Below are 11,879 nucleotides of genomic sequence, written 5' to 3' on the forward strand. Positions count from 1 at the left end.
TTTTGAAAAATTTTTGGAGTACTTCCGGAATTAATTTTCATACCACTATTGTGAGAGTATTGAAGTGATATTTTGTTTTTTTTTTTGTGTAAATATTTTTTAGATTTAAGTGTGAATTGATATTTTGTTGCATTTACTTAGTTTATATGTAGATTTAGGATTTAAGACTGAAAAGATATTTTGTTGAATTTTTATGTAAATATTTTATTAATTTTAAGACAAATGAATTTTGCTGGTGTACCTGAATTCTAAACACACATACTTTATAATAAAACTGCGTTTATAACAAACTCTCTGCTATTCTCATTCTAATAAGGGCAGCTGTATTCGAAATGTTACTGTTTTCCAGTTCTTCTTCGTAACTAACAAGATTCTCCATATCTGGGCTCTCCAATGGAATTTGATGTTTGAAAAATATACAAACGTTATGAATAGCACAGCACACATTTACAATTTGTGTAACTTTTTCTGGTGAATAGTGTAGCCCTCTCGAACCAATTATACATCGAAATCGGTTTTTCAAAACACCGAAACATCTCTCAATTACATTACGAGCTTTCGAGTGCTTTGTGTTGTAAATTCGTTGAATTTCATTGGCTGCGCTTCTGAATGGCGTCATCAAGTATGGCTGCAAAGGGTAACCAGAATCACCTACAAAAATTTTCATTGTCAGTAATAGTTTTATAGCCTTTTTAAGTTTTAAAACTTACCGAGTAGCCATGTGTTGGTTTTTCCATTGTTATAATCAGATTTTAGCTCCTGTTCTGCGTGACTCACATTCCAAACAATCGAATCATGATTCGCCCCTGGATGCCTAGCGTCAACAAATGTGATTACCATGTTGTGATCGCATATCTGTAAGGAAACTCAGTTTGTGTATATGTATACTTGTAAAGATAGTAAATCATTAACCTACCGCCATTACATTAATACTGTAAAAACCCTTGCGGTTGAGGTATAAATGGTGGTTGTCACTTCCTGGCGACTTAATTCGAACGTGTGTTCCATCAACACAACCAATAACCCCAGGTATTCCGTATTTCTCAAAGAAATATTCTTTAACTGCATTTTCCTCATCGATGTTTCTCCTAAAATTCACCCATTTCTGGCAAAAATGGTCCTCAAAAATATTTAGGCATTCTCTGATCACGTTTGCTGCAGTTGACTGCCCCATCGACGAAATATTTTCGTTACCAACAGATTTTTGGTAACTGCCGGTGGCGAGAAATCTTAAAAAAGTCGCGAGTTTTAGCTGGTGCGATAGGTGGGTGCTTCTATGTGATGGAGCCATGTGCTCTTTTAATTCGTTTAATATGTATTGGAATATTTCTTTATTGATTCGGAAATTTGCAACAAATCTAGAAACGAATACATTGTAGCATACAAAAATTATTCGCTAATCTTGAACTTACTCAGTCTCAGGAAGTTCCATTACATTGGTGTGGTCTCGCAATCTCCTCCTCTGTATCCGCCTTTCCCTTTCTTCGGATTCCTCGGCGTCCATTAGCGCTATAGCAGCATACATTTTTAAAAATTAATTTTCCTTATATTTCTTTCCGCAACACAACCAAAACACTTTTAAGCAAAACCAAAATGTAAACAATTCCGATGTTGCCCATTTAAAATAAAAAGCATTGAAATAAGCTGAAAATATTAGAAATCTAAGAAAAACTCTTTGGAAGTACATCAAAATTTCATCCGGCAACATCATACAACGTAACCGAGACGATTGCAACGTAATCGACGTAAAGACAAGACGAAGACGAACGACAGAGTTACAAAATTGCAATCCATGACGATATCGCCTACAGACGAATCGTTCGTGCGGCCTATCGTTCGAGATACATAATAAGGCTGTAAGAAAAAACTATCAATGAGTATTGATAGTCTAAAAAAATTTAAACTATCGATAGTGCCATTGATAGTTTGGCAACTCTAGTTTCCATACACGGGCAAGAATAGAAAGTGCAGTTTTCTGCTCGGTAGTTTTCACATAAAAACTTATCACAGTATAGACAGTAAGACTGCTTATACACAGTTCAAGTATTGAATTCAATTCTGCTCGGACATGGAAGAGAGGGGGTGAGAAGAAAAGGGACGAGTACACATGCGTCTGTACCGTCAAGTCGTTTCAACTTTCTTGCTTTGCTTTTGGCATTTTCGTTGCTTCCCATTTAAAGAACCAAAAACTTGAGTTCAACAGAATTGAAACGTGTAAAAGCAAATAGAAAACACAAAAGAGAATGAGCAAGAATTGCTTTCAAGTACTTGAATCGTGTAATCCGATGTTTACCATCGATGTTTACAATTTCCTAAAATCGCTAAAATGATGATATATCGATGCCAGTTTCAGCGATGTTTTAACATCGACTTATGCCCCTAAAAGTTTTTGACTGGCCATGAATTTGATTACTTATTCTTTTGAGGAACATTCTTATCTTTCGATATTAAAAATGCTTACTTAGTTATTAGGCTCAGCAAACTTACGACGGCATGCATTTCTATTCAATTTATAAAAATTTCAAAACATCGGATACCATCGATATATCGATGTTTTTGTGGCGATGTATTTTAGCATCGATGTTCATTTTTTCGATGCATCGAAACATCGGTGTATCGATGTTACTCCCCAAAATTTGCATCCCTATATACATGGCGTATTGATGGTAATACAAGCAATGTATTCTTTTGTGGATTTTATGTTACTTGAGAATTTAGACAACGTGCGAGCTGCCAGGTTCTGTTATCAATATAATTAACACAAGCTTTTTCGCGTAGTTGCCTTTCAATAAATAGAATAAACAAATATTCGCAAATAAATTGGATTTATTTTATAACTGACAACTAACGTACGCTTTTTGTTCTTTTCTCCATTTTGATTTTGACTCTATTACCGCCATCAACTTTATGTGTATAAATATTTACAAGCTGTCAAAATTTTGCGTAGTCCCACGAGCTAGGTAAAAACTATGGCATTCTTATTCACAAGGAGAAATCTCAAAATTTTTGTTTGGTATTTCCAAATTTTCTCTTTTTTATCAGTTGGCAAAAGCCCTCAGTGGCAGCGCTCCGAGCGTTGAGATAGTAATTTCATGTCAATTAGTAGAAAAGTTCCATGTTGAAAAAACTTTTTATTATGGCGAGAAAATTTTACATTGCTCTGCCAATTCGTAACTTTTTACTGCTGGAAATTTTTGACAGTTGTTCTGGTGCAAAAGTTGTTGAGCAATTAAAATCAGAAATTATACAAAAAAGACTTGTCTTTACTGACTTTTATTCTTCTAGAACTAAAAGCCATGCATTTATTAGACGTGTTAGTAATATAATTAGAACAAAAAAAATTCTTCAAAACCGTCAGGCCGAGTTGAAAATTTTCATTCACCTCATAGTTAACAAAAATTTACAATCCGTAGTACTTTTCTATCAATTCGCAAAAGCCGTTTGCACAAAAAAAGTTATGAAATGCGTTTTATTTAAATCGTTTAGAAAATGAGTCATTTATGTATACCATTTTATGTGGAATTATTCAATAAATTTCGTTTTACACTTGGGGTGTTCACAGTTCGTTCCAATTGTGTTTGAAAATGTAGACGTCTACATTTTGAGACATCTTTAGCATCAAACTGTGAGCACCCCTTTCTAGCAGTCGTCGCAAAATCGTCTCAAAACTTTGCTGGTGTTGCCAGACATTTCTTCTTTGCGTGCTTTTTTATATGTCGCCTTTCGATTTTGTTTCTGAAAAATTGTAATTATTTAACTTAATTGCCAATTCCTAATATTTGTTAATTCTTTTTCTTGATTTGTTTCTTTTCATCAGATATTGCGCTCAAATTAAATGTAAATACAGAAAAAGTGCCCAATAAATAAAAAAAATGCGATTAGTATTGCTATAATGCAACCCTGCTGCGAGGTTGCAAAATGTAGTCGCGTAAAAAACATGCCTTTGAGTGTGACCAAGGCGCATCAATTACAGGTGATAGCGAAAGAAGCTATGCTTCTTCTTATGAGCACGCTTGTGTCAAATTATCGTCTGTTTTGCTTTATTTACATCTCCGCGTATACATACACATATACGTCTATATATACCCTGCAAACAAATGCTCCCGAAATCTTTAAAAGTGTCGGAAATTTGCTACGATTCTTTTAGAAATCTTTAAAGAAAAACATATGAAGTGGTTGACAAGAACTAGTAAAGAAATTTCTGTACGATTTCTTAAAGTAAATTATAAAAAAAATTGTGAAACCTTTCAGAATTCTATGAAATCCTGGTATGCAGGGTATACATGTACATACGAATATTAATAGATAAAGAAGATGTTGATGACACAAGGAGTTCATACCAACGGTAAATGTTGTTTTTGTACGATTGCTACAACCTGTAGTTGTTGAATCATGGAGTGTGACAAAATGTAGACGGCGTCGTTTTCCAATTGTGTATGGGAAACAACAACACCACAGATTTTACGGTTAGAAAACGTCTTAAAATGTAGACGTCTACATTTTGAGACACTATTTGGAACGAACTGTGAACACCCCAACTATACTTTTTGAAACTATTTGGAGGTAATTATTTTTTGTTTCTTAAAAGCAACCCTGCGTGCTTGGAAGGCGTGTTACCAGTAATTTCATCCCTAGCATATTCATCCCCGAGGAAGGCGGTCGCCAAATTCACCGAAGGTTGTTTACTGGTTATATTGTGAAACTTATTTATTTGTTAAATAAACACACAAATTATTAATAAATCTATTTAACATATTCGAAACAACAAAACGTGATCTGTATTTTCGCTATAAATTGCAGCACTCACTGCTTTTTTAAAAAGAAAACTTTCTTCCAAGTCTGAACGTGGGGAAAAAGTGCATAGACAACGCGTTCAAAAAACGAGCGAGTATATTTCGGTAAAAGAGAAAGACTAATGGGAAAGAACTGAATCGGAAATATTCCTCTTCGGTACCAAGAAAAGACAAGATTTTAATAAATTAATTTTTAGTGTATTCCACAAATCCGTGTGATTGATCAAAATTCTAAGTTTATTTTTTAATTAAACCAGCATAAGTGAGCAAATTTGCGAGTTTAAAGCCGACCAATATACAGACGTACATATTGCTGAGACTAAAGAAAATCCTTTGATGCGTTCATTGTGTAATTTGTGGACTTCATGTGCTTCTATAGAGAATTTTGTGTACGAAACATAAATAATACGTACATATCCATGGGTCTGGTACGATACGTCGAAATTTAAATTGTCGAAACTAAAAACACCGAAAAAAAAATGTCGAAAAAAAATTGTTAGAAAATCAAGAATGTCGAGAAAAAAATTGTCGAAAGGAAAAATGTCGAAAACAAAAAATGTCGAAAATAAAAATATCGAAATAATGTAATGAATGATGTGTAAAATTCGCGCGAATTTTACACATCATTCATTACATTATTTCAACAGGTTTATTTATTTAAGTTCAATTCCACTAATCCTATGTACTAATATAATAAATGTTAAAGTTTGTGAGTGAGTATGTTTGTTGCTCGTTCACGCTAAAACGTCTGGATATATTTCAATTAAATTTGGAATATAGATATAATATACTAACATATAAAATATTTTTTGGAGTTGCCACCTCTTTCAAAAAAAAACCGATTAATTAACAAGTTTAACAAAATATTAGCAAGCGAAAGCGGTTCAGAAACTATATATTTCGGAAGTATTTTGTAATAGGGTTAAAAAAGTTTAAATCAATTCTTTGAAAAAGTTTAAACGAAATATTTTAATGTGGGTATCAAACGAGAATGCTTTATTGTAGAAATATTTTTAGAGAGTTGCCATCTTTTCAAAAAGTTAAAATCAATTTAAATAACACGTTAAATAATTTTTTTCTGCGTAATTTTGCAGAACTTTCTTTTTCCATCTTAGGAACTCTAGAACATTTGAAAATCTACTCAGAACACTTTTAATTTTTATTTTTTTCACACATTCAACTTTTTCGACTATTTTTCGACAATTTACGCGTTTTGGATTCTTTTTCGACCTTATTCATTTCGAAAGCATACGATTTCGACATTTTGCGTTTCGGTTAAACACTATATCGAGATTTAAAAAATTTTTAAATTTCGACATTTCTCTTTCGACATTTTTATTTTCGACTTATCGTACGGATCCCCATATCCATATGTGCATAGGTATATAACAACTGTCGGTGTAAATTCTTTCAGTTTGTTTCCTATTTGTGGCAAGACAAATGTACTCTTTTGAATTAAAATTAAGTGGTTTGAAAAAGCTCATTGCCTCCTATTGTTGACCTGCACAGACGAATAGAAGTATTAATGAATGACCGAGGAAAAACGAAATTTGCAAACGATATAAAATTGATTTCTTTGAGCCGTTAAAACAATCAACAAAACATTGTGCATCTTCGAGTACGGGAAATAAAGGCATTCAAGTTCGGCCAGCCTCTTATTTTTTGTCGTTGCGTAGTGCGCTGTTCACTTGTCTATAAATTCGTTTCCCTTAAAGCTTAGTATCCAGCTCTTAAGAAAAGCAAAAACTCCATATAAAATGACGTACAAGAAATGGCTAAGAAATTTTCTTGAGTCAAATTTTCTAAGGCAGTACGCAGTTCTTCAGAAATTTAGTACGCTTTCTACTACGGTTTTCTAAAGTTTTTTGTGAAAAAAGAGCACAAGGCAACTCAGGTTTGCAACAGAAATATATGCCCGTTCCATTATTTCTCGAGGAAAGAGTGAGGCAACAGGCTGTGAGGTATAAAAAATGTCAAAATTCCTTGGACACACACGCGAAATAATGGCAATTTTTTCTTGACCGTTTTCTTAAGAGCTGGATACTAAGCTTAAGGCCTGTATGCAGCTCGCAAGAAAAGCAAAAACTCCATATAAAATGACGTACAAGAAATGTCTAAGAAATTTTCTTGAGTCAAATTTCCTTAAAGCTTAGTATCCAGCTCTTAAGAAAAGCAAAAACTCCATATAAAATGACGTACAAGAAATGGCTAAGAAATTTTCTTGAGTCAAATTTCCTAAGGCAGTACGCATTCTTCAGAAGTACGCTTTCTACTACGGTTTTCTAAAGTTTTTTGTGAAAAAAGAGCACAAGGCAACTCAGGTTTGCAACAGAAATATATGCCCATTCCATTATTTCTTGAGGAAAGAGTGAGGCAACAGGCTGTGAGGTATAAAAAATGTCAAAATTCCTTGGACACACACGCGAAATAATGGCTATTTTTTCTTGACCGTTTTCTTAAGAGATGGATACTAAGCTTATGGCAGTACGCAGTTCTTAAGAAATTTACTACGCTTTCTACTACGGTTTTCTAAAGTTTTTTGTGAAAAAAGAGCACAAGGCAACCCAGACTTGCAACAGAAATATATGCCCGTTCCATTATTTCTTGAGGAAAGAGTGAGGCAACAGGCTGTGAGGTATCAAAAATGTCAAAATTCCTTGGACACACACGCGAAATAATGGAAATTTTTTCTTGACCGTTTTCTTGAGAGCTGCATACAAGGCTTTATAGTTGGCAACACCCTTCGTTCAGTTCTGTCATTCATAGAATTTAGAAGAGCAAAAAAGGTGTGCGAAACAAAAGGTAGTGGGTATCTTGAATTGTCAAAAACTTGGTGGGCGTTGGAAAGAGAGTATGCAATTTACATATATGTAATACTCCTATATTGGCAGTAAGAGCTAGTACCGTCCGAAAACACTACAGTACAGATATATCAATAAACACGTACGAAAGAAAAGGAACACATACGTTTATAAATAAACATGTACATAACACATAAAATAAAAATAAAAATGCAAAATGTAACTGCCACTGAAATTACGCAAATCGCTTTCAAGATATATTTTCAACTTGCTCCTGCTGCAGTAGCAATATTCATTTTTGCTGCAAGTGCATTCAACCCAATCGAGTGTTGCCATGTGACGCGATTTTTCTCGAATTTGTATAGAACTACAAAAGTTGCATCACATATAATTCCAGTTACATAAGTTACTCTCCTGATATTTACGATTTAAGTATTGAGCATTGCCGATTTTGTGGTTGTTTTGTGTGCATTACAGCGTTTGTAGAAATTCTTTCAAAATATCGGATAACATTCATAAGATAAAAACTTTTGCCTGTGGGGACCCTACGTTAGCAAGTTGGAATTTTTTTTCAAAAGCGATATGCACTCTTTTCCGTTGCAAGTCGCTTTCTTGAAATTGACTCGCGAAAAGTTGTAAGTTTACCCGTTTCCATGTGTTGGTGACATTTTTTTTTTTTTTTATAGTTCTAATTGACTTTTGTATTTTTCAAATTTGGAAACTGTCTGGCATCACCACGTCTCTTCTGGCAGGGACTTCTCGTTTTTCTTCGTCAATTTTTCTTGCGGCAATTTTTCGCTCTTCATTGTTCATTTGGATTTTTCTTCTACTTTCACACTTCAGTGTAGGAGATTTTTGCATAAAGAATTTTTCAACATCCAAAGGAATGGAAAAAATTGCGAAATTGTGTTAAATTGAAAGAATTTTGTGAAAAATAATATATTTAGTATTGATTAGCGATGTGAAATTGATGAATGGAAAAAGTGTGTATATAAAAGAAAATGCGAAAATAGTGAAAGCACATTTCTCTTCAGACATTCGTCCAGCCCACGGATGTGTCTGTTTAGTGTGTGTAGGGGTTGGGCATGATACAAAAAAGAAGGTAGTTTCCATGATAAAAATATAGTAAGGTAGAACCGCTGAGAGTCACTTTTAAAATTCTTGACGTTTCCAAACAATTTAATTTTTAAATTTACTCACGAACTCGCACACACATTTTCATTTTCAATCTCAAGCAACAACAATTTCGAAAAATTTCAATTTTTTATTTTCACTTTATATCCCACCATGCAAAACATTAGAAATAGGCAACAATCGTCAATGGCAACAAATTGGCGACTCGCCGATTTATCGCTATGGTGACATGTCAATTTTGAACAAAAAAGTTGTCAAAAACTCCGAAACTTATGAATATGGCGTCAATAGTATTGGCCAAAAGCATCTAAATTATGCCCAAGGGCAAGATTGAAAAAATAGGAAGCCTCACAGCTAGATTATGAATTAATTCCGATTGTAAGTTGCAATTTGGTTTACAAAAAAATAAATGAAGTATTAACAAGTAAGAAAGTCTAAGTTCGGGCGGAGCCGAACATTAAATACCCGGCGCAAGTATTCCATATATGCCTTTTCACATGGTAAGCCGGGGTGTATCAATTTTGAATAAATTAGCGTCCTTAAATTTCGAAATATTGACGTTTCGAGCATTTCTAAAATTTACCGTTATATGAAAAGCCGTAATTTTAGTCCGATTTCAATAATTTTGAACGTTTTGCTTTTATGTGGCAAGCACAATAACCATACCGAGTTTAGTACAAATTGGTAGAACGGTTACCGAGATACATATATGTGATCATAAGTGGGCGGTGCCACGCCCATTTTCCAAAATTTTATGATAAACGCATTTCCTGATAAAGAATTGTTGCAAGCATCAATTTTGAATAAATTAGCTTCAATATTTACGGATTTATCGAAGATTTCGTATTTCTCCAAATTACCGTTATAAAGGATGTGGGCGTGGTTATTGTCCCATTTTTAAAATTTTCGGCCATTTGGTATCCTGTACCAAGGCCAATAACTGTGCCAAGTTTGGAAGAAATCGGTGCAGCGGTAGCCAAGATATACACATGTAACACTAAGTGGGCGTGGCTACGCCCATTTTTCAAAATTTATAATATTCTTATTTTTTGTCTAAAAGTTATTGCAAATATCAATTTTAAGTGAATAATCTTCAGTAGTTACTAAAATATCGCAGTTTTCGTATTTCTGAAATTTACCGTTATATGGGAGGTAGGCGTGGTTATTGGCCGATTTTGCCCATTTTCAATACCATCCGTCCTACGCCCGAAAGAAGTACACGTGCCAAGTTTCGTTAAGATATCTTAATTTTTACTCGAGTTATCGTGTGCACAGACGGACGGACAGACGGACGGACGGACGGACAGACAGACAGTCACCGCTTAATCGATTTCTCTTTTCATCCTGATCATTTATGTATACATTTGTCTATATCTATCTCGATTCGTTTTGCCTGTTACAAACAACCGTTATGTGAACAAAGTTATAATACCCTTGTGCACAAGTGCGCTCGGGTATAAAAAGAATGAAATTATTCCAAATATCGCCTGAAGCGATAAGAAAAGGACTCATTCAGGTAATAAGAAAACGGCTCGCCCAGGCGAGTTGCCTTCGGCGGACGTTTTAGAGCGACCGGTAATAGGAAATCGATTCGATGGCAATATTACCGGCAATAAATTTGTTTCCGAGGGCGACACGTTTTCTTATTGCCGGCAAGCAACACAAATTGTTTGGTGGGTATGATTTTAAAATGTTGGCAAACTTCAAAAAAAAAAAATCATGGCCGACCAATTGAGAGAACGGTTCTACCTTGCTATGTTTTTATCATGGTTTCAATAAACAACTTTTTAATTAAAAAATTGCTCAATTGTGAAAAATTGGGAGCGGCGTTAACCAATTGTAAGTTTTTTGGTGGGGGAGACTTTATATCTCAAATTTGGGATTATAAATGAAATAGTTGTATTAATATTTACCTTTTAAAAATAATTAATATCTTTCAAAAATGCACTAAATCACCAGTTTCCACTTTTAAAACACTTCTAAAACGTTTCCGGTTATTATTTTATACAAACCAAATCATTTATTCACTTTTATTTAATATATTTCGTTAATAAAACAGAGTAAACAAACTTTGCGCCTGCTAAAATTATAACCTCAAATCGCTGGTATTGCCACTTTATTTCACATTTCATTTGTTTCATTTCATTTATTATTTATTATTTTATTTCATTTATTTCAATTTTCATTATTTATCGAAGTATTGATTTTTATGGAAAAAGCGCCGTAGGCGAAAATTTTTAATAAAAAATCGCGCGATTTTTTATTAAAAATTTTCATTATTTATATATATATTAAACGAAAGAAGATACCGAAAAGCATTGAACAGTGCACACATCTCATAAGGAAAAGTGAATTATTACGAAATACTAATACAGTGGCAGCACTATATCTATTTTGGAATCTCGCGTTTCAGCTCGCAAAGATTGTCAACTTCTTTTTAATAACAAAATAATCTATCTTAGGTTGATAAAACTATGTGTTTCTTTAATAAATAACTTAAATTATATACTTTAATAGTGTTTAAAAAGTGTGAACAGGTGATTTAGTGAATCTTTGTCGGTGTAATTGCCCATCGAAAACAACGAAATTTAACAAAAGTTTTTTGTTCATAACTTTTAAATGGTTAATAATATTATCACCCCCCTCCGGATTGTTAATAGGGGGGCCGAAACGCGTCGTTTGATACCCCTCCCGACTTTTCCGCACCTTTTTTAGGGGTTGTTACCGCACCCTAGAGAATTACCAAATTCTGGTGACGCATAGATACCTGCGGAAACATTTACCTAGAATACTGAGATGAGGTATTTTTCCAATGCAAACATGTACAGAAAAATGGGCGTGACACCTTCTCGAAAGTAACGTGATCACAGGGTGTATCCCTACAACGATTTTAAGCTAAACCTTGAGGGACTACATTATTCCCAAGACCCACAGGCATAAGCAAGTTTTACGATCGGCTTGGGTAAGGTTTAACCACTTAACCCCCCTTTGTTTTCGCCGCTACTGAATTCTATAAACTGTCAGCTTTCACACAATTTAAAATTCGACGGCTGAGTGGAAGATCGACCTGTCTCGGCAGCCAGTTTGAAAACGATCTATCTCAAAAAACTTTTCAAGAACGCCCTATTTCAGAATTCGTTTCAAAAACGCC

The 11,879-nt window shown here is 34.1% G+C and overlaps 2 protein-coding genes and 1 long non-coding RNA gene across 5 annotated transcripts in view; 1 reads left to right on the forward strand and 2 right to left on the reverse strand.

Moving 5' to 3' along the window:
- The window catches only part of LOC118745713, a 337,897-nt gene that overhangs the window by 147,903 nt on the left and 178,115 nt on the right, over positions 1-11,879 (reverse strand). The gene's annotated exons all lie outside the window — the stretch shown is intronic.
- Positions 57-1,782, reverse strand: LOC118745715 (putative nuclease HARBI1; the record flags this gene model as incomplete). Its single annotated transcript, XM_036479330.1, is given in 4 exon segments — positions 57-651; positions 711-855; positions 917-1,358; positions 1,413-1,782. Coding segments are annotated over 4 exon segments (1,071 nt in total). The 5' UTR covers positions 1,526-1,782.
- Positions 4,639-5,310, forward strand: LOC118745716. The gene is made up of 2 exons (XR_004993688.1): positions 4,639-4,677; positions 4,801-5,310. It is a non-coding gene; the product is annotated as an uncharacterized LOC118745716 (long non-coding RNA).

The sequence above is a fragment of the Rhagoletis pomonella genome, unplaced genomic scaffold, assembly GCF_013731165.1.
Source record: "Rhagoletis pomonella isolate Grant_MI unplaced genomic scaffold, Rhpom_1.0 Rhpom_scaffold_00009, whole genome shotgun sequence".
In the NCBI taxonomy this organism is placed as follows: domain Eukaryota; kingdom Metazoa; phylum Arthropoda; class Insecta; order Diptera; family Tephritidae; genus Rhagoletis; species Rhagoletis pomonella.